Source organism: Aspergillus pseudodeflectus (genome assembly GCF_044049435.1).
Source record: "Aspergillus pseudodeflectus strain CBS 756.74 chromosome Unknown BJX68scaffold_11, whole genome shotgun sequence".
NCBI classification, from domain to species: Eukaryota; Fungi; Ascomycota; class Eurotiomycetes; order Eurotiales; family Aspergillaceae; genus Aspergillus; species Aspergillus pseudodeflectus.
In genome coordinates this window covers 190,475-211,149 of record NW_027263787.1, presented here as the reverse complement: position 1 = coordinate 211,149, position 20,675 = coordinate 190,475, and the positions used below count along the sequence as shown (strand labels likewise).

Here is a 20,675-nt window from a genome sequence, read left to right as displayed (position 1 = left end):
CTCTAATGAGTATGGCAAGATATCTTTCTATCCTGTATCTTTGTTATTCCTTCATTTTTGATACGAACTTACTGAAGAATGTCTTCAAGTACCCAGGTAACTCTCAGCCGTATTAAGTGAATAGGCCCAGCACACAGTTTATAATTTTGCTCCAGTTCAGCAAGTCTTGATTAAGAAGGATAAATGTAGATATATGTACATACACATTTGAACATGTACTTGCATAATGGAGTTGTAAGGAACCCATGAAACATGGGGAGGAATATGCGGCCCAATCCTAGTACACAAACAAGTCTTTCCTTTGATTGTCCGTTTCAGCGAATAGACTCGAGATGTTCAGACTCATGAAATCAAGTACAAACTCATTGTCAAGATTCAGGTATGCCGGGAATAAGTGTGGGTTAGAAGAACCCGGTCGTGTATCCGATTCAATCAGCTGTCAACTTATGCTAGTAATGAATGACCTAGTCGAGGCACGACATAGAATTGAATATATACTCAATAAGTACAGTAAACACACTCTTCGACATAGGAGGAACAGGACAGTGGCGGCTTACGCCAGGACAGGGGGTGCGATGCATTCGATTCTTCAAAACCAAAATACCCCCAAGCCCAATGTAAGACCTTAATATGCACCGCTCCACACAGATGGTTTGTTGTCCTTCGCCCACTGCTTCTCCATATCGCTCCCAAACGGAGGAGGGATAATCCCATTGACGCGCCAGAGTCTCCTTTCAGTCTCATCGACATGGAATTCCCAATCATAACCCTTGTCACGAATATGCGGCTTCAACGCCTTTTCAATCGCATCAGCGGTGCGTTCATAAGCACGGCCCGCACTCTCAAGCCGAACAGCAATATGGTCGACCAGGATTCGAATAAACGGCTTGTCGGTTTTCGGTTCACCTCCAACCCAGACATCCCCAGGCGAGAGCTTAACAAAGTTGACGACGACGTAAAAGGCAGGAAGGCCTATGCCAGTGTATATGTTTGTTATGTCTTTGCTTAGCGCTCGTTTTGCGGAATCGTCCTCGAAAGTGCCGCAGGGGTGAAAAACGAGCCAAAGGGGCATGTTGAGGGTCTTTGATATAGTTTCGCTTAGCAAATTCTGTGACGAAAGTCTCGGACATGGACAGTACAGAAGTACAACACAAGATCAACTCCTGGATAGCGCCCTTGGAGTGAAGGAAGCCTGTTGGTTATATGTCATAAGTACACAAACTCACCACTGACATGTGGGGCGGTGCCAGCCAGCATATCCTCGGGTCTCCCACGGATGATTGACAAGCATACCCCACATACGGGATACAGAAAGCTTAATGATGTCTCATCATGCCGGCTTCAATGACGACTAATCATTCCGGAAATATCATATTGCAAGGCTTAGGCAACAGAGAAATAATAATAATGATAGTCTGAGTTTATTCCGAGGCACACTTCTGGCTTTGTGTCGTCGCGAGGTCAGTTCGCCGATTAGTGGATATGTTATCCATGTCAGACACGTACCTGTAAGCCCTAGATGAGCACCTGCTGGATCAGTAATCACGCAGACTCTCCGAAATCTGGGGAAAGTAACTTGGCCAGTATTCTCATGATCCCAGCGGAGCCTAGAACACATGCTCTCATTCACTACTGAAATACCTCGTTCCTCGCTCCTCGTTTGTTGGGACTCATCAAATATATTCGGCCAGCAAAAGAACCCCAGCGAACAAATAACCATCTTCCATGATGCCTTTCAAAGATATAGAGTTTAAAACATCGGACGGCCTCACCCTTCGCGGATGGTTGTTCGTCCCCGACTCCTTTACTGGAGACTTGCCCTGTCTCGTCATGGCACACGGCTTCGCAGCTCACAAAGAAATGGGGCTGAGGCCCTTTGCGGAATATTTCACTTCGCATTTGCGGATCGCCTGTCTTGCCTATGATAATCGTTGCATTGGTGCAAGCGATGGCGAGCCAAGGAGAGAAATCCTCCCGGCGCTGCAAATCAGTGACTACTCAGATGCCATTACGTTTGCGCAGTCCCTGCCAGAGGTTGACGCTGAGAAAATTGCCATCTGGGGCAGCTCATTCAGCGGAGGCCATGTTCTTACAGTTGGTGCTGTCGATCGTCGGGTGAAAGCTGTGATTAGCCAGGTGTAAGCTTTCCTTGTTGAGTCCAATATCTCTACTTTCAGCAGTGGTATTCCAACTTACCGTGTCTACACAGGCCGTTGACCAGCGGCTGGGATACCTTCCATCGCTTAAACAGGGCGGATTTGGTCCCCGGTCTAAACCAGCTCTTTGCCGATGGTGAGATTCGACGTGATCTAACGGATAAAAAAAAATAAGAGGAATATACCCTTGCTGACCAGCTTGCGCGAAAAACTAGATCGCCAGGCTCGTGCTAGGGGGGAAGAGCCCCGCCGGATACCCGTTGTGGACAAGAATCCCCAAGCGCGTTCTTTTCTTCCTTCATCGGACAGCTACAATGGCTACATTTCAGCCGAACCGTTGGGCTGGAAAAACGATGTGACTCTAAAGAGGTATTTCCCCTACGGTCCCCGGAGTTGGTAGTGTACTGGGTCTAACCATTGAATAGCCTCGAAGCATTCCGAGCATACGAACCTACAGCACTCATCCAGCACATCGCCCCTGCCCCATTATTGATGATTGTCATGGATAATGACGTTGTGACACCTACCGACATTGCACTCGAAGCCTTTGCCAGAGCGAGGGAACCGAAGCAATTGCACATGCTACCGGGAGGACATTTTGATCCATACAGCGGGCCACTCTTCACGAAAAACGTCCCGGTTCAGGCAAAGTTCCTGCAAGTCCATCTTTTGGAGTAGAGGCCGTTCCTCGCAGGACATGTGTCGCCACCGTTCCTTTAACCAACTCTCATCGAATGGTTCCAACCGAGTCAGTGCCGATGGGCCACATCCAAGCCCGGTCTTCCAAGAGCTTTCATTGGTATTTCTCGTTTATGTCAAGTAGACCATTAGTCAAGATCATCTGATTTATCCTAATTGCAAATGTCTTTGTTCAATTAATAATGTCCGTAGTAAGAATTACGATAGCAACCAGCAGAGTCTTTGAAAAATGTCCTCCAAGTTGTTTCTGTATCGTAGAGTGCCATAGAGTTATACTTTTAGATGTCTACTAATGTCCAAGGAAGTAGGAAAAATAAAGCGACCAATATCAGGTCTTTGCATGCGCTTGACGAAAGTAATAATGAAATAAAGGTGGAAGACGCTGATCAAAGCTGAGGCTGGCGGTTCACCTTTTCGCCCTGGAACAGATGAAAAACGTAACCATTTCTACGCGGGATAATGGCAGCATTCTGACTCAAACCGATTTCAGCAATGTAACATCTGCTGGTAGTATTGACCTCTACTAGGCTATATTGAAAAGACATAAATTTCTGTGTGCTTCGCTTGTCGAGGATACTCAGCTAGCTGAGGGCACTTCGCCCGACACGTAGGCTCCATGACAGCCCCAACCGAGGACCATAGGATTGAATCGGTCCGGATATTTTGCAAGCATTGCAGAGTACAGTTCAGTTGTACTGCTGGGCTTCTCATCCAACAGATCAATGAAATCTTGGATATATTTCTTGGTTGATTCCAAATGCCAAACGCCATCCATCTCATCCGCGTTTCGATGTCCAGGTACCACATACGCTGGATTGAGTGCCTCGACCTTTTCCACTGCTCTGATCCACTCCCGTCGCTTCTCTGGAGAGTTTGCCTCAAAAAGCATTTGATGCACATTGCCGTATACAACATCCCCGCAGACCGCAAGTCTCAGATCTGGGACCCAGAGCACGGTGGAGTCAAAGGTGTCGGAATGCCCACACTCAATGGCCTCGAAGGTCCATCGGTTGGCCAATACAAATTTGTTATCCTTTGGAAGCGGTTTCGGAAGCGGCCCTGGAGTAGCAAGTTGGCCTCCAGGGAAAAAGGCCACCCAGCTAGAGGTGAAATACGGTTCCGCAATTTGCTGTTTTATATGCTGGACAGTGCCTTCGGTTGCCACGGGCTGCGCCTCTGGAAAGCGTTCCAGCAGCTGAGGGAGTCCTAGGAAATGGTCTGCGTGGCCGTGCGTGATGTAGATGTAGGCCAGCTTTCGTCCCGGTGCAGTTGCCTCGATCCACTTGATCAAGTCCTTGTTCTGGTTGATCGTGATTCCCGTATCGACGAGAACAGCTTCGTTTGGTGAAAAAATCAGAGTGCAGGTTTCTGGCGACCATGTGGTATTTTCGCGATGAGAGACATGGTCAACGCACGGGATTGGGGGAACGGTATAAACAGCTACCCTCAGCCCAGCCATCTTAGAAATGAGTTTTGTATGAGGAGAGGATATAGGAAATAGTACAAGATCGCAATGAACTTAGAACACTGCAAGACAAGGAGCATGTCATTTAAGTAGCGGTCCGTACCCCCTTTGTTGCAAGATCGTCAATAAGTTGATTCAACCCCGGTTCGGACCTGATGACTTATCGTGAATTTTGGTATATACAGGGATAATTTCATGGCACATTCTATGGCCGCACACAGCATGATCTGCAGTGGGTTCGGGATGATTTGATGGTCCCCCCACCCGCAATTCGGGATGATTTGACGGTACCCCGCAATTCAATTTGTTATGGTGAGGCGAGTGGAGTAGGATTCGGAGAAGGACCATTAATCATCGGCAACAGGGAACAGATGTTTGGTCTCCCTCCTCTCTCACAAAGAAACCTACCTTGCGAAAGAATCACTCTCTACAATGCTATCAAAGCACGCACATATCACAAATTGCTTGACTACTATTGGGCCATCACTTTCTCATTGATTTACCCAAACTTATTTTTGCAATATGCCTGACTGGAGAATTTATCATCCTACCGGGAGCTTCACAGATCTCGAGCACAAAGCAAAACTGGCCGAGGCCATTTCCCCGATATATACCCAAGTTGGGCTGCCGGCATTCTATGTGGTACTCATATTAATTGAGATGCGCCCCCGGCACTCTGTACCGGGTCGGGGTATCATGCGTAAATCCAGGAGAACTTGAGCAATAGTCAATTTGCTAATCACCTACAATTGAGCAGGACACAAAAGGAGTGAAGCCTTTTGTCCGTCTTACATTCAGCCACATCGCCAGGCATTTCCCCTCTGGTGAAAGGCCTATGAGGACTAAGTTTATGGATGTGGTCCACCAAACCGTCAAGCCGTACCTTGCCGACAAAGGTTACAACTGGGAGGTCAACGGCGAGGAATGTGAGCGCGAATTTGTGCATATCCCCCTTACAGGCTCAGAGGACGAGCAGAGATGGTTTCACGACAACGAGCCGTCGCCTTGGGGGGCGTTACATTGCAGTTTAGGTTGTGACAATGTATCGATCCTTTCCATGACGTCAAGTTCCAACTGTTGTCGTGTTCCAAAGTGGCTGACCCAATGCCTTGATACTCATCGATTCTTCGTTGCGGCCTGTTTGGAGCGGTGCTTGGCTTGTCTGATTTAGCGAAGATGGTAGACGAGGAGGAGGATTTTGAAAGGTGGGGCGTCGCCATCTCGCAGAGGAATGGAAATCCGTTGCCCTGAGGTACCGCACCCGTGGACTCCGGTTGGCTGTTTCCGCTTTTTGCACCAGTCGGACTCGGGGTGTGAAGTCTCCGCTCCAGTTCGAAGAGCAGCCACCAGAGTAAATTCGGTTAGAACAGACCTAGTAATTAGTATAATCAAAGCAAGAAACCGAGGTTGAAGGGGCACCTACTCCGTATAGGAGTGCCAATTCTGCCATAATTGCGGGGTGCTGGGGATCGCCGCCAATCACTTGCCAATGCTTGGACGCTGCTCTGTCGCCTGCTACTCGTCGCGTTTCAATACATATGAGTCCCTGGTACTACCTCGACCGCAGATTTCTTCGCATGTCATGTGTTCCATGGGGCCTAAGTTCACTTGCACATACGTATAGTTATTGCTGTTGCCGAATCTTTCCAAAATTCCAGCCCCGGCCTGCGTACATTTTCTCAAAAGATGACCGGGTACCCAGCACAAAACTTCAACAACATATTCAATGATTTGCCGTTTGGTGATGGCATGCAAGTGGGCATTGAAGAGAACCTAGGGTTTGATACGATGTCATACCCTCAGGCCGACTCATCAGAAACAACTGGTACAGACGGCCGCTGGCCCGGTAAGAATCGACAAGGAAGGAGGAGAGGGCGTCCAAGAATACGGACGGAGGAAGAGGGATCAGCAAACGTCGGCGTTTCTGAAGCCTTGAGATACGTACCCGGTACTAAACAACATGAGCGACGCAAAACGCAAATGAGACTCGCACAGCGAGCTTACCGCGCCCGCAAGGAGGCCACAGTCACGTCACTAAATAGCCGCGTTCGTCGATTGGAAATCATCGTGGAGCAGATCAACACGACATTTATCTCGTTCAGCGATGAGTTGATAAAATCCAACGTCTTGAAATCGGCCCCGAATGTTACGCAGAAGCTCCATCAATCCCTAAAAGCGAGCCTTGCTCTTACCAACCAGGCAATATCGGTCGTGGATGATGAACATGGCGATATAACTCCGCCCACCGGTGATGCGGGTAATACTTTCCTTGAACGTGGCAACAAGGGCAAATGCAGCGAGAGCATCAAACCTGACTCGAATAACCCTTCAAGGCCTGTGCCACAGGAGGAAGGTCTCGAGGAACCGCATCCGCTCTCGTCATATACCACCGAAGCTCTTCACCCAGCAAAGCAAACAGGGAATGCCCCTCCGCTCCTACTACAGAATGTCTATCACACAGCCATCAGCGATACAGAGGGAGTTGGGTTTGCCGAGAGACTCTCTCGTGCCTGCGCTGAAATGGCGTATAGAGCTTTGATCGACCCGGCTTTCGATCCGGTCCCTTCGCAGCAAAGGTTTCGCTTTCCGCTGACAGTACTGACGCAACAACAATTGGCGATGCATTTTGAGTCAATTATACGAAATGGGCTTCAGCGCGGGACTCCATGGGAGCTGGCCATTCCCTTCTTTAGCATAGGTGGGGCAGGTCTACACTACATGGACTACCGCAGGGACTATTTGGCCCACATCCCTCAGCAACGAAGTTTCGTGGACGTTGCCGAGAGCCTTGACCGTGCAACAAGCGATGTCTGGTTTGACTGCTATGACGTTGAAGGATATCTTAAAGAAAAAGGCATCATCCCCGTCAGCGACTCTCCCGGGGCGCTGGAATTCCCATTGCATCCAGGATCTCGGAATATACAGCGCAGACCACTATGGGGCAACCTGTATCAGTCCACATCCCTGGAAAACATTCCACTGCGCGCGACTACGCGTAACATTGTTGCCGAAAGCGTCTTAATCAGATGTAAGTCTCTTCGAACTGATCTTTGAAAATGATTCAGAGATTGACAGTGTATCAGTACTAAGCGCATCTTGTGTTTGTCTCGGGCGTGTTCCTGGCTTTCGCCGAGCGGAGGTTGAGCACTGTGTGATGGAGCTGGGGGGATAGTAGCTGCTTTACCACATTGGCCTTGGGGCACTCGGTAAGATGTGTCGTCGGATCTCGTATATCCTGCTCTGTCGGAGTCTCATGGCCTGCTGCTCGTGGCGTCGGATCTCGTATATCCTGCTCTGTCGGAGTCTCATGGCCTGCTGCTCGTGGTAAGACCTGAATCAGCATCGCCTAGCTCGCGCAAACGCCGATCGAGTCCGGCTGGTGGGTATTTGACTACTCCTCGCTCCCCCTATATTTGAAACAAATCTTGATCGAGTTAATGTACCTACCCGGTTCGGCATTTCGAAGTTTACCTTGGTCAAATTGAGCTGCGCAGTATTACTATGAACGGCGTCCCTGGTATATATCCTCGTGATGAAACCCCGAGCAAGCCTACCAGGAAGGCTGACCCCTGCGAGGACCGTCCAGGGGGACACGGTTGGCTATCCTTCTAATCATGAACACCAGCAGCATCAAAAGATATCTAAACTATTTCCACCCCTCTTCTAGTTTGCATCTGGTACTACAGTCTATTTTATGACTTCTTCTGTCTCTGCGCCCCCTCCTAGGTTATTTAATGTTGATAGTTATATTCAAGGATTATTTCATTTTTTGCCAATTCCCCTCTGTTGAAATAAATAAATCAACTGCTAGTCGGGGGTCAGGATTATGCTCGTGCAACACTCAATGTCTGCTATCTTAATACAAACACTCTGTAGTTTAGCCATTCCTCTTCATGTTATACAAGTGGGCTAGTAAACCAAAGAAGCACGTGCCCGGTTTCTCAAACAAATGTGCAAAGGAGCCTATACCCAAGCGGAATCCAGGGCGCGGAACTTTGCGAATGGATTGTATTCTCTCAAGAAGACAAAATAGCGGGATGCCCATAATTCATCCTCGGTCACCCAACCCCAGCCATCTTCCAACCTCACTGCAGCCGTAGTCTTGGCGATAAAAACAACGTAGGAGCAGTTGTCGTTGGTGAGTTCCTTCCCAAACTCATCGAATGTGCCCAAAAATTCAAAGTCCCGAATCCCAGCTCCCGCAAGTGCTCTACGGGCAGCGTCTCGGTGGTCGTAGTCGTCCGCTTGATAGGTCTCAACAGGCGGCCCAATGATCCATTCATCCTGTTGTTCGGTGATGTGTTGCGGGTCGCTGGTTGGAGCCTTCTTTGGCCGTATCTTGAATACAAGTAGCCGGTCTCCAAAGAAGAGGACTGTGACAGTGATAACCTCTTGCATCTGGAAATCTAAAGTCATCCTTTGTCTATAAGCACTGCTCTGGGCTTGGTGATCCGTCCACTACTTACCGACTGGGAATTATATGCGCACAGTATCAGGCACTGGATGGTGCGTACAAGCCCTAAACGAATAAAAGAGTCTGGGTGTGCCGTGTAAATACCCATTTATTTACCTTGATGGCTTAACGTGCGAGCGGATCTTCATGGCATTGCTTCCTGGCGCAAAGCTCGCTTCGCAAAGGCTAGATCATACCAATTGAGTGTGGGAGCTGTTTCAACATCAATCGCAGTGCAATCTCGTCGCCCTGCGCATTCTTATTGGCAGGGTTTAAGCGCTATTCTCGTGGGATGGTATGTGGAATGACTTTGGTGGGGTCTTGTTTACCCTCCGGATACCATAACTGATTAGTGATCTCCCCGTCGGAGGCTTTTGATGTCGCCTCACCCGATGCTTGATAGCCATGCAATTGTAATTAGTAAAGAATAAGCCCCACTGAATCGGTGGTACATTTGACACTGTGCCTCGGACCGTCTTGCCTCTATTCACTACGTCATCACTTTAATGACACGTTCTTTATACCTGGAGATATTATCTCACCCGGCTATTGAGAAGTATCTTTCTTGCTACATTGCGTATGCAGTAACCTCATTCCCACTTGTTCCGCCCACCTGTGTCCCGTCGCTCGAACCGTAGCGCGGCGGCGGACTGACGCATCTCAGTCAAGACTGTTGCGGCCGAGGTGGAAGATACGGAATGACCGCGTTGAGGCTGCTGACACTCCCAGGCGTGTAGACATTGTGGTCTGTCGCCTGCTGCAGAATCCCTGGGTGGGGTTTGTTGTCCAGCATGGCACTCGCGACGGCGGCCATCTGCAGTGGCAGCGCGCAGACCCACGCTGTGGTGTAAATCTTGTGCTTGGAAGCCACAGGTAAACTTTGTGCTATGACTGCTAAAAACCTCATGCAGCCAGCTTCCAGTTCAGGCCCGCGCCAACAACTTCTATAAGAACATACAATCTTCAGGAGACCTCCTCAGCGGCAAGCATCCTCCTAGTCATAACTATAGATACGGAAGCAGTTCAGGTGAAGATAATCTCTTCGTTATTCCTTCAACTGTCTCTTTTACCACCCACTCTTGAGGGATGCATCTTCTATATGTTCCAACGACCTCTACTGACGGGCTACCTGAAAGTCGCCCAGCGGCGATGCACAAGCAGCGTGACATTGCTTTTTGCTGACATATTCGGTAGAGGGGTGGACATATAAGATCAGAAGACCATGAACGGACCTCCAGGTACCTTTGAACTTGTGGTGAAGTATCTGACAAGCATCACTTCTACACAACGTTCGAGATGGCTGTGAGACCCCGCTCTCTGGTTCCATGGGCCAGGAGGCAGTAAATTGCTAGGCACATGGTGCTCGCCAGATACGCTATCAAGAATTTGCGAACGCTTATAGATACTAGGCATAGCGAGCTCTAGGATGGTGCATTCAGCATAGCGGACGTATGAATAAATGCATTCATTCGACATCTACAGGGTACCAATCTTCCGCTTCGACAGAATCGCCGACCCCTCATTCAGCTGGTCCCACGCATGGGCTTCCATACACGCCTCCCGACTAAGCTGTACCGCAGGGGCAGTGCGAGCGCGCATCTCGCTTTCATACTCGTCCATGGCCGTCGGCAGGTCGGCGCCGGCGTAGACGCGAGTGAGCGCTTCGACGAGGTGAAAGATATCGAGGAGCCCGTGGTTGGCTGCTTCGCCGCGGTCTAGCATCGTATCAGTTTATGGAGATCCGTCGAGAAGTAGAATATCAACGGGGCAGTTCTACACATCACCATCGCATGCGCTGCATCCCCCGCCAGCGTCACCCTCCCACCACGATTGTCCCACGGCAGACACTCCCAGTCCGCCAGGGTGATTTCCAGCACCGGCGTCCCCTCCGGGATGCGCTGCACGGCGTCAAATAAGAACGGCGCGAAGCCCGCCGCGCGCTTCTTCATGTTTTCCAGCCTACCTTTGTCCGTTTGAGCAACCTCATCCTCCGCGGACTCGACCCGCCACGACATGTTGATCTGCACGCGGTACATCCCGCTGGGATGCGTGGCGGGCGTCTCGAGGATCGAGAACCAGAAGAAGACGCCTGTTGACGGGTGGCAACCCTGGAAGAGTAAGGGGTCCATGGCCCGCAGGGGTGCGGCTTCCTCGGGGGTTAGATCGACTGCGACGCCGGTGAAGCGGACGGGGAGCTGTTTGTTTCGGTATGCGTCTGGGCGGAGGAAGCGACGGACGGTTGATCTGCTCCCTTCAATGCCAACGACCAGTTTTCCGGTGGCAGACTCATTTTGTCCCTCTGTCTCCCCCTTATCTTCATCATCAAACATTAGCCTTACCCCATTTTCCCGAACATCAATCCCGTCAACCCGTTTCCCCCAATGAACATGCTCCTCAATCCCTACAAGAAGCGCCCTGCGCATCTTGTCCCGATTTACGCGCCAGCGCACCGACGGCGGGATCTTGAATTTCGGTTCCCCCGTCGCGAGGTTAATAAAGAGGAAGTTCCCATTGTCGTTCTGTGCTACTGCGGGATCGACCTGGGCATCCTGGATTCGTTGGAGGGTTTCCTCGGGGAGGAGGGCTTGGATGTATTGGAGCGCCCAGTGCAGGGTTATTGCCCAGCCCTGCCCGCGGCTATCGGGGTGGGCATCTCGTTCGTAGATCTCGAAGGGAATGTTGCGCTGTAGGATGTGAGTTTTTGCAGATAGGACGTTATACATACAGTAAATCGGGGGTAACCATACCCTCTTCAGAGCTTGCCCGAGAGCAAGGCCGACTATGCCTGCGCCAACGATGAGGACCGGATCGTGCATTTTGCTCTCTGTAGTAGCATCATCCGGGATCAGCCAGTGGCAGCGTGAGGGGAGCTGATATACATTGTCAACCGCGGCCTACCCCGCACCAGATCTGATACGCTCCGTCGGTCCGTCGCATAGATAACCACCTGTCGACGATCCGTATCTCTACCCCAATTGTGACGACCCGCCCATTGTTATTTATACCCATATTGATACCTACCATACTGCCCGGACCCAATCATCAAAACAACACAAAAGGCAAAGCAAACACAATGGCCCACGAATCTCTAAACCCCATCCACCCCTCCGTCCTCCCCCACCTCGACCCCGTCTTTGTCGACCTCTACAACACGCACGTCGCCAATACACCCAACAGACCAATTGACCTCGCAATCCTCCGATCAAAGTACTCGATCCTCTACTCGTACGGAACAGGCCCGGCACCGAAACCAGCGCGCATCTACGATTCTACCGTCACAGGACACAACGGCGACCTCATTCCGTGTCGCATGTATGAACCGGATACCCCGGGGCCCTGGCCTGTGCATGTTGACTTTCACGGAGGTGGTACGTAAACCGTTCCATCCATGGCCGAGAAAAGACTTACAAGATCTCAGGCTGGGGCCTCGGCGACCTCGACACGGAATCGCACATCTGCGCACACATCTGCGTCAAGGCCCGCTGCGCCGTAATCGACATCGCCTACCGCCTCGTCCCCGAACACGCCTTCCCCATAGGGATCCAAGACTCGTTCGCAGCCCTCGTGGACATCTCCACCTCGGGCACGGAGAAATTCAACATCGACCCAACCCGCATCTCCATCGGCGGCGTTTCTGCGGGCGGGAACATCGCGCTCGTCTGCTGCCATCTTGCACGGGACAGGACCCCGCCCATCCCGATCCGCCTCGCGGCCGTGGGGACGCCCGTTATCGACGACATTTCACGGTATGGGAGCGCGGCTGACTCGCCGTTCCCTTCGATGCGGGAGATGGAGCATGCGCCGACCCTGAACTGGGCGCGATTGAAGTGGTTTGATACGCTAAAGTGGCAATCGTTATCGGGGGATCCGGAGGTGCGAAGAAGGCAGGTGGAGGAGATTGGGTGGTGGAGGGATCTCCTCTCTGCGGGGGATTACAGGGGACTGCCGAAGACGGTGCTTTATACGGCGGGGTGTGATCCGTTGAGGGATGAGGGGGAGGCGTATGCGAGGAAGCTTGTCGAGGCCGGGGGCGAGGTTGTGATGAAGAGGTTTGAAGGTGTGCCGCATCCGTTTATGCATATGGATAAGGGTATGTTGGATTGTCCCCTCTCTAGTGAGCGTGATGTGAGTGTGCTGACTGGCTCGATAGATCTGTGGCAGGCAAAGGAGTTTATCGATTTGACGGCCAAGCATATCCGGGCTGCGTTGCATGATGATTAGGCTGTAGCTTCACTCTAGATTAAATCCACCATAGCAAAATTCAAAACTATGTTAACCATCCTACTGATTTGCGCCAACCCTCCACATCTCAAACAGTTGCCTCGCCAATGGAACAATGCTTTCCCTCAAATTGCGAAACTCCACATCGAGAACCCTCGTCACCTTGCTCGAATCACACCTATAATGCATATCTCGCATCCTCTGCCCTGGATTACCCACGGGAACCCTATCCCGGTACTCTAGAAAACTCTCCCGAACAACATCCGCAATCTCCTGCGTGTCGTACGGCCCCTCTGTCACGAGGAACCGCTCGTGGCCAGACAGCGGGGTTGTGAGTGCACGTAGCGAGACGAGGGCGAGGTCTTCGACGTCGATCCAGACTAGACAGACACTTTGTTAATCTTGGTTCCCTCGAGGAAGACTGCGAAGGAAGGACTGCAAGGGGAAGTGGACGTACCGGGCGCTTTTGTAGGCGGGATCTCATTGGCCTTCAACACGTCCCAGACGATCTGGTTACTCGCGTTGAGAGAGTTCAGGGAGTCGATTGGGTGGATCATCCGTCCAAAGACCATCCCCGGACACAGAGTGACGAGTGTATACCCGACATTGTGCGTGGCGATGAAATCCCATGCCGCACGCTCAGCGACGACTTTTGACGCGCGGTATGCAATGGCCTGAATAAAAAATACACCCACGGTATTAGTATATAACCCCAGGCAGACTCCAAAAAACATCAGAGCTACTCAGATGTATGGGGAGGGGGAACAAAATAGATGCTCACCACATTCTTCGCATCCCTCCCCTCCTCATAACTAAGCGGACTCCAATCCTCCTCAGTATAGACCCTCCCCGGCTGCAACCCCTTGGCCGCATCATAAACCGCCGCGAAACTCGACATGACAACGACTCTCTTCACACTCGCCTCCTTTGCAGCCGCAGCGCAAACCGTCTCCGTTCCACGGACAGCAGGGATAAGCAATTTCTCTTCAAACTCCCCTGGCTCCGCATCGTAGGTGAATGCAGATGCCAAGTGCAGAACCGCGTCGCAGTCCTTGACCGCGGGGGTGAACTGCGCTGCGTCCGTTGGGTCCGGGACTACGATTAATTGCAGGCGGGGTTCTGTGGCCGTAGATGGGATGCCTGCGGCGTGGAGGGCGGATATGGTTGCAGTTGCCTTGCCGGTGGAGCGGACGGTTGCCCGGATGCAGTGGCGGGTCGTGGAGAGGAGGAGGGCGATGCAGTGCGTGGCTATGAAGCCGTTGGCGCCGGTGATGAGGATGAGCATTTTGGGGATCGAGCTGGAAAGGTTGGACTGCTCTGTGGGTTGTGCTACACCGGACTGCGGGAAAAGTGGTTTATATTCAAGTTTTCTATTTCCACCAGAGCGCTACGCGTACTCTGAGTAGGCAGGTAGGCAGGTACGGATACTGTCACTGCCGTGCCATGAATGTGGGGCCGTCGCGTAGATATCATCATCCATACTACCCCGTAGCTACTCCGTCCATCAAGTCCAAAAGACATGAAACTAATAGACATATCGGAACGTCGAGACCTCCCCCGCCTCACCCTCCTCACCCCGTCGCTTATCCGCAAGGCGAATCTCCATCCTGCTCCGCGCCGGACCACCAACGCGACCTGCTCTGGCGTTTCGTCTTCCATAGAGTACACGCAGCGCAGTCGACACGATGATCGCCGCGGCGTTGACGGCTACGAGAGTGATTTTTGCGGGTGTATACCTAGATTCAAAGAAACTCAGTTCTCCGTCGCTATCGTAGAACGAAGGCTGGCTGGCTGGTTCGTGGTGGAGAGGGAAACGGTGAACTTACCCCGGCGCATCCCTCGCCTGAAACGTCTGCGGTCCGATGATATTCGCAATGCTGAATGCGGCAGAGATGAGGGTTGATCCGGCGACTTTCATCGTGTAGCCCTTGTAGTTTGCGCCGGTCCACGCGAAGATTAGGGCTAGTGGGGCGACCGTCTACCCCATTGCTTAGTAGGAATTCTGGTACCTGCGACAAGGATACAACGTACCGTATTCACCAGGTATATACCCGCAAGGCACCCCGCTTGATTGCTTGTCGGCAGGAAGCTCATCAGGCACGATCCCAGAAGCGTCGGAATCAGAAGAATGTCAATAGTCAACCACCGCGAGTACCCCTTTGCAATCCCATAACTCGAGACCATCGTCGACACAATACTCACAATCCCAGACGGCATATTCAGCAGCGCGCTCTCCTTGGATCCATACCCGAACCCCTGGATGAGAATCGACGAAAACGTCGTAATCACTCCACTGGGAATCGTTATCAGGAGCGTCAACAGAATAAGCAACCACGTCTGCAGATCCCCAAAGACCTCGACGAGGGCATTCCAGCAAAAGACCTTGTCGCCAACCCCGGCGGAATCCGCCTCGAGGCGTGCTCGGATCCGCGCTTTGTCGGTGGGGGAGAGAAACGTTGCCTTGTCGGGTGTTTCGGGGAGAATCAAGAGCACGAGGACCGCAACGATGAGATTCACGGCGCCAATGACGCCAAACATGATCCGCCACCCGTTCGCCGGCGCGTGCTGCGCGCCAAAGGAGATGAGCCCACCGACTATCTGGCCCACGCCCAGGCCGCAGTACCATAGGCCGAAGCGCGGGGTGGATTCGGCGCGGGTGTACCACATGCTTGTGTAGAGGGTCAGAGAGGGGGCTGTTGGCTAGTTATTCAAGTGAACAGAACAAAGAGGGGAAGGGAGAGAAAACGGAGATGGGAGATACCAATAACAGCCTCCATGATCCCGAGTATTGTTCGGAGAGCCATGATCCCCGCATAGTTTTGGGCTGCTGCCGAGCAGCAGAGGAGGATTCCCCAGACCAGCACGTTGAATCCGAGGACCTTGGTTACGGGGTATTTTTGCAGGAGAATTCCTATCTCGTTAGTCTGGGTATATTGAATAGTCAACAAGGGACTCGCACCCTGAGGAACCTCCGCGACAGCATACGCGATATAGAACGCGGTGGCCAGCCAGGAAAAGTCATTCCCTGCCATGCCCAGGTCTTTCTGTAGACCCATGATGTTGGCATACTAGGGCAGCTGTCAGCGAAGCGACACCTTGATAGACCGCAGAGGGCGAATCCACATTCAGCGACACCTTATCCAGGAATTGGAGAAAGTACGTGAGGAACATGATGGGCAGGATCCGCCAGTCGATCCGTCGCAAGAGGGCGCGGTCCGACTCCATCTCGCCGACGGTACAGTCATAGTCGATCGAGGTGCGCTTTTCGTCTTTGGTGTCCATGTCCGTGTCCATGTTTGTCTAACCGTCAACCTGTCCGGAAACTGCACATCGCTTGATGCATATAAAGGCTCCTTTGGTCGTTATCGTCTCGTCTGCCGGGGCTTATCTCCGTCGCATAGATAACGCTTCTCCGCACTACCGCGTCTTGGTAAACTCTCGGTGTACTCCAACTGCGATATCATAGCGGCCAATCAGAGTTGCTCCGTCGCATCAAAGCCGAGAGCCAAAGATACGTCTCTGAATGCATATTCTGACTTGGCTAGTTGGTTGTCGACATAGGATGCCAAAGACATCCGTATTTATACAGTCAACGCCTCGCCTGGACCATACACGACAATGGTCACCGATAACCGCAGCAAGCAACAATGCCCTCTGCAACAAACCACCCCCTAGACGTCGCTGTTATCGGCGCCGGCCTCGGCGGTCTCGCTGCGGCCGTGGCGCTGCGTCGAGAGCACCACAACGTCACCGTGTACGAGCGGTACGATTTTGCGGGTGAGGTTGGTGCGTCGCTGAGCGCTGCGCCGAATGGGTCGAAGCTTCTGGAGAGGTGGGGGGTTGATATCCAGGCTGCTAAGCCGGTGCATATTCCTCACCAAGTAGTTCGCATGAGCTTCCGGCTAACAAGGTGGCTAGGTGATTCTGCGCAAACTCATCATGCACGACTGGGCGACTGGCAAGACGCAGAATGAGTATCCGCTTGGTGACTATAGAGCGAGATTTGGCACTGTACGTGGACCTCTATAGTATCATCGACAGCCCTACGCACAGCTGAGCAAAGAAAGGAATATAACAACTTCCACCGCATCGACATCCACGCCCAACTCCGCAAATCCGCCTTTGAAGAGGACGGAGACGGCCCACCCTGCATCCTCAAAGTAACCCACAAGGCAATCGCCATCAACCCCGAAGCCGGCACAATAACCTTTGAAAACGGGCACAGCACCACCGCCGACCTCGTCGTCGCAGCCGACGGCATCCGCTCGCTCACCCGCCTGCAACTCGGCATCACCCCCAACTACACCCTGTCCACATCCTGCTGCTACCGGTGCATCATCTCGGCCTCGAAACTGCGCGCCCTGGGACTCGACGACTACATCGACAACGAGGCAATCGAGTACTGGGGCGGGTTCGGGATCAACAAGATCGTCATGAGCCCGTGCAGTAGCGGCGACGTGGTGAGTTGCTACTGCTTCTACCCGTCGGAATATAATAATCTGCGCGAGGATGGGTGGAACATCGCGGCGAGCCCGGAACAGCTCCTCGACACGTTTCCGGATCTGGATCCGAGGATGCGGGCGCTTTTTGCCGACGCCGAGGATGTCAAGATGTGGAGGTGTATGTTTTACTTCCCCCTTTTCTAGTAGTACCTGGTCTATTGTGCTGATCAGTCTATGCTATGCTACGCAGTATACCGGCACGACCCCTATCCCTACTGGACAAGAGGCCTCGTCTGCCTCCTCGGCGACGCCGCGCACCCGATGATGCCCGATCAATCGCAAGGGTCGTGCATGGCGTTTGAGGATGCCGGTGCGCTGGGTCTGATATTCCACCGGGGGTTCCGCGAGGAGTATACAGTCGAGACTGGTCTGAAGCTATACGAAACGCTGCGCAAGCCACGGGCAACCCGCGTACAGGAGGCGAGTTTCCGCGCGAGAGAAGATCTTAATGAGCGCATTGGATGGTCGTCCAAGACCGATCGCCCCGGCAAGTTGACGATTGAGGAGGTTTGCGGGTATGATATGCAGGGCCATTTGCGCGAGTTGTTAGCGAGTGGGGTGTAGAATATCCGGATAGCTACTACTGTTTTCACGTATTTCTCTCTGTCCATCAGGTGTAAGAGTAAGAGTGTAAATATGTAGTCGAGTATGGCGGTGTCCATTCAAAGAAGAAATCAAAACGGTCTAGACAAAAACAACCCCCGGAAACTGCGTATACCGCACAGCCGCCCAATTCCACTCCCTCTCCTGCCCCCACACGGTCTCGAGCAACTGTCGCGCGCGCCGCACATGTCCGAACCCCAGCGTGTTCTCCATCACCATCAGTCTTTCCTTGGCCACCATGCGCCACTCGACGTCGCGACTACTCGCGCCGGCAATCACGAGTGGGAAGAGTAGACTGCCTTCAACGGGAGAACCGTACGGTATAGCTAGTGCAGCCTTCTTGATCTGCTCGACTGCGCCAGTCACGTCTGCGTGGTCGGGATCGTAGCCCTCGACAATCTGGTGGAGGCGCAGGCGGATCGCGCATTCAAAGGCTGTTGATGCGTGGTATGTGTCGCGCTTGATAAACGAGGTAGACACCTCGGTTTGCTCGTACTCCCCTCGCCATGTATCGAGCAGCGCTTTAACGCGAGCAGCGGCGGTGCGGAAGCCGAGGTCGGAGAGCTCATCGACGCGCGCCCCTCGGTGCGAGGCCAGGAGGTTGACCAAGCCAATCAAGTCCAGTAGGGCTGGGGTTACGCCCGAGACAGAACTTTCCAGCGCCGAGGTGCTGGTAGAGGCCGCTAAAGCCGTGGCAAAGGCAGAGCTGGTCATGTCTGAAAGACTGCAGTCCTTGTGAAGGAGAGGAGGCCTGCATCGTGAGATGGTCGACATGGAATCGAGATAGTGAAACAGTTGCAGGCAAAATGCTCCTTCCGGCGTCATATCAAGCGTCTGCATTCCTGGCGATTGAAGCAGAGCGCTCGCTGCTTTCAGGTGCCACTTCCACGCCTTGGACGTCCCGTCGAATAGCTCCGTAAGACAGAGTAGAAGTACCGTGGCGCAGGTTTCGAGGTCCTGTGCTATGTCTGCGCGAGCGAGTCTCTGGTTCACTTGCGCCAATGCTGGACACAGAGCTTAGTGTCTCATTCGTCTAGCAAAGAATCAAGATGGTAGAGCTCCTTACCCTTTCCTTGATGCTTCAGCGCACGATTCCAGATGGGCGGATGAACCCGTCTCCAGTGGCTCCCACTTAGCACCAGGATGACGCTCGTTAGCATATCCGATGCCGCCGCCATGGGAAGCAGCGTTGTCAGAAACTGGTTTTCGTCTGGTTGCTCGGAGCGACATAGGGCGCGCGAGACAATATGTAGGTAGTGGTTGAACAAAGAGCGATCCTCGTCCGTATGGAGATGGGGATTAGCTGATACTCGCAGAGCTAGATCAAAAGGACGTAGAATGATATTCTCCGTCCAAGAAGTGGGAGTCGTGATGGATAAGCCGTGCTCATCAAAGAATGCACTCGCAGATCCATCAAACGACACAGCTGATGGCGAGAAGGCGGCGTCGACGTCGAGATATGGCGGAGACTGAGACTCTTGCAGACGTGGAGAGGCTGGGCGCGGGGATGGCGATTTCCAGCGACAGGGTAGATCCAGGCGACGGCAGTCGCTACATTGCGGACGCAGCTCGTCGCATTTCTTCTTGCTAGCTTTATATCAGTATATCTGGAATAAAGACCGCTGATTGTAAAGGCCACCTACCGCGTCTTGCAGGATACACATCCCCCACGCGATCTCGACGCCCGAGGTCGGCGTGATACTAGCGCTCCTGTATCCAAGCCTTGTCTTCCAGGGGCCTGTGGCTCGCAGATATGGCCCAGGCCTAAAAGAACTTATGAGCACTGCAATGCGAAAGAAGTAGAATACTTACGGGCACAGCGGGAGCATGGGATATTGCCATCACAACGTTGTTTCTAGGGCTATTAGTCCGGGCTAGATTAGCTCTGTTGAACCCTTGTCTTACTGTATGAGCACAGCGAGAACACGCGTGGCTAGATGACATGGTGGTCGAGGCTGGGAGCATAATGGATGGAAACTGCGGAGGCGTCTTATCTGTAGCTGTATAGCCGATGGCGCTAAGCAGCACCCCGCACGGCACACGCCAGCCCTGATAACGCTCCCTAGGGATCATATCAATCAAGCCAATCGCGTCAATCAGACGGCGCTTTGACCCTTGACATTTCGATTATCCCAAGGAAGTGCCTGGAAATCATCCTATCCTCCTGCGACTGTACGGGCGAGTTCGTAGCTTACGCGGTGGCCATCACACGGAGCTAGCAAAGGCAGTATCGTTCTCCTATCCAATTTCCTTAAAATAGTATATATCGGCTAGACAGGATACGGACAGGTTCGTCCTGGCCGTCCTCAAAAATCCACATGGCCGAGTAGTTCTTCCCCAAGGACGAGTGCGACTTCGCCCTATGGTTGGGTCTTCCAAGTTTGACCATTTTACCTTCCAAAATGACAACTTTACGGATGGCGCCTTCTGCATTCGATTTTTTCTATATGAGGCAGGTGCACTTCCAGACGGGGGAGTCACACCTAAAAAGCGATCGACCTCGCCGCCGGTGCCCGGTCGTACCTGCCTTTGGCGATACCCTTTTTTCCTTCTACTTCAAAATGACAACATATCGG

The 20,675-nt window shown here is 52.5% G+C and overlaps 10 protein-coding genes across 10 annotated transcripts; 4 read left to right on the top strand and 6 right to left on the bottom strand.

Moving 5' to 3' along the window:
• Window positions 1-625: 625 nt before the first annotated feature.
• On the bottom strand, window positions 626-1,072 carry BJX68DRAFT_264511 (tautomerase family protein; the record flags this gene model as incomplete). Its single annotated transcript, XM_071044978.1, has 1 exon — window positions 626-1,072. The coding sequence occupies one exon, from the start codon at window positions 1,070-1,072 to the stop codon at window positions 626-628; it is 447 nt and encodes a 148-aa protein (XP_070901475.1).
• Window positions 1,073-1,728: 656 nt separating this feature from the next.
• Window positions 1,729-2,834, top strand: BJX68DRAFT_264510 (alpha/beta hydrolase; the record flags this gene model as incomplete). Its single annotated transcript, XM_071044977.1, has 4 exons — window positions 1,729-2,138; window positions 2,210-2,292; window positions 2,372-2,525; window positions 2,582-2,834. The coding sequence occupies 4 exons, from the start codon at window positions 1,729-1,731 to the stop codon at window positions 2,832-2,834; spliced, it is 900 nt and encodes a 299-aa protein (XP_070901474.1).
• Window positions 2,835-3,432: 598 nt separating this feature from the next.
• Window positions 3,433-4,314, bottom strand: BJX68DRAFT_264509 (MBL fold metallo-hydrolase; the record flags this gene model as incomplete). The annotated part of the gene is made up of 1 exon (XM_071044976.1): window positions 3,433-4,314. One exon carries the CDS (start codon window positions 4,312-4,314, stop codon window positions 3,433-3,435), a length of 882 nt encoding a protein of 293 aa, XP_070901473.1.
• Window positions 4,315-5,886: 1,572 nt separating this feature from the next.
• Window positions 5,887-7,492, top strand: BJX68DRAFT_274388 (bZIP transcription factor; the record flags this gene model as incomplete). The annotated part of the gene is made up of 2 exons (XM_071047655.1): window positions 5,887-7,315; window positions 7,386-7,492. Exons 1-2 carry the CDS (start codon window positions 6,007-6,009, stop codon window positions 7,490-7,492), a joined length of 1,416 nt encoding a protein of 471 aa, XP_070901472.1. The 5' UTR covers window positions 5,887-6,006.
• A 791-nt stretch (window positions 7,493-8,283) lies between these two features.
• On the bottom strand, window positions 8,284-8,736 carry BJX68DRAFT_264507 (uncharacterized protein; the record flags this gene model as incomplete). Its single annotated transcript, XM_071044975.1, has 1 exon — window positions 8,284-8,736. One exon carries the CDS (start codon window positions 8,734-8,736, stop codon window positions 8,284-8,286), a length of 453 nt encoding a protein of 150 aa, XP_070901471.1.
• A 1,513-nt stretch (window positions 8,737-10,249) lies between these two features.
• BJX68DRAFT_264506 (FAD-dependent oxidoreductase) lies at window positions 10,250-11,589 on the bottom strand (the record flags this gene model as incomplete). The annotated part of the gene is made up of 3 exons (XM_071044974.1): window positions 10,250-10,488; window positions 10,551-11,457; window positions 11,521-11,589. The coding sequence occupies 3 exons, from the start codon at window positions 11,587-11,589 to the stop codon at window positions 10,250-10,252; spliced, it is 1,215 nt and encodes a 404-aa protein (XP_070901470.1).
• A 257-nt stretch (window positions 11,590-11,846) lies between these two features.
• BJX68DRAFT_264505 (alpha/beta hydrolase) lies at window positions 11,847-12,994 on the top strand (the record flags this gene model as incomplete). The annotated part of the gene is made up of 3 exons (XM_071044973.1): window positions 11,847-12,141; window positions 12,192-12,863; window positions 12,924-12,994. 3 exons carry the CDS (start codon window positions 11,847-11,849, stop codon window positions 12,992-12,994), a joined length of 1,038 nt encoding a protein of 345 aa, XP_070901469.1.
• A 60-nt stretch (window positions 12,995-13,054) lies between these two features.
• BJX68DRAFT_274386 (major facilitator superfamily domain-containing protein) lies at window positions 13,055-16,288 on the bottom strand (the record flags this gene model as incomplete). Its single annotated transcript, XM_071047654.1, has 9 exons — window positions 13,055-13,374; window positions 13,452-13,668; window positions 13,776-14,292; window positions 14,521-14,730; window positions 14,821-14,972; window positions 15,026-15,687; window positions 15,756-15,905; window positions 15,954-16,062; window positions 16,118-16,288. The coding sequence occupies 9 exons, from the start codon at window positions 16,286-16,288 to the stop codon at window positions 13,055-13,057; spliced, it is 2,508 nt and encodes an 835-aa protein (XP_070901468.1).
• Window positions 16,289-16,641: 353 nt separating this feature from the next.
• BJX68DRAFT_274385 (FAD/NAD(P)-binding domain-containing protein) lies at window positions 16,642-18,060 on the top strand (the record flags this gene model as incomplete). Its single annotated transcript, XM_071047653.1, has 4 exons — window positions 16,642-16,857; window positions 16,913-17,005; window positions 17,062-17,614; window positions 17,687-18,060. The coding sequence occupies 4 exons, from the start codon at window positions 16,642-16,644 to the stop codon at window positions 18,058-18,060; spliced, it is 1,236 nt and encodes a 411-aa protein (XP_070901467.1).
• A 120-nt stretch (window positions 18,061-18,180) lies between these two features.
• BJX68DRAFT_264501 (Zn(II)2Cys6 transcription factor) lies at window positions 18,181-19,928 on the bottom strand (the record flags this gene model as incomplete). The annotated part of the gene is made up of 4 exons (XM_071044972.1): window positions 18,181-19,103; window positions 19,166-19,682; window positions 19,743-19,863; window positions 19,912-19,928. The coding sequence occupies 4 exons, from the start codon at window positions 19,926-19,928 to the stop codon at window positions 18,181-18,183; spliced, it is 1,578 nt and encodes a 525-aa protein (XP_070901466.1).
• Window positions 19,929-20,675: the final 747 nt, after the last annotated feature.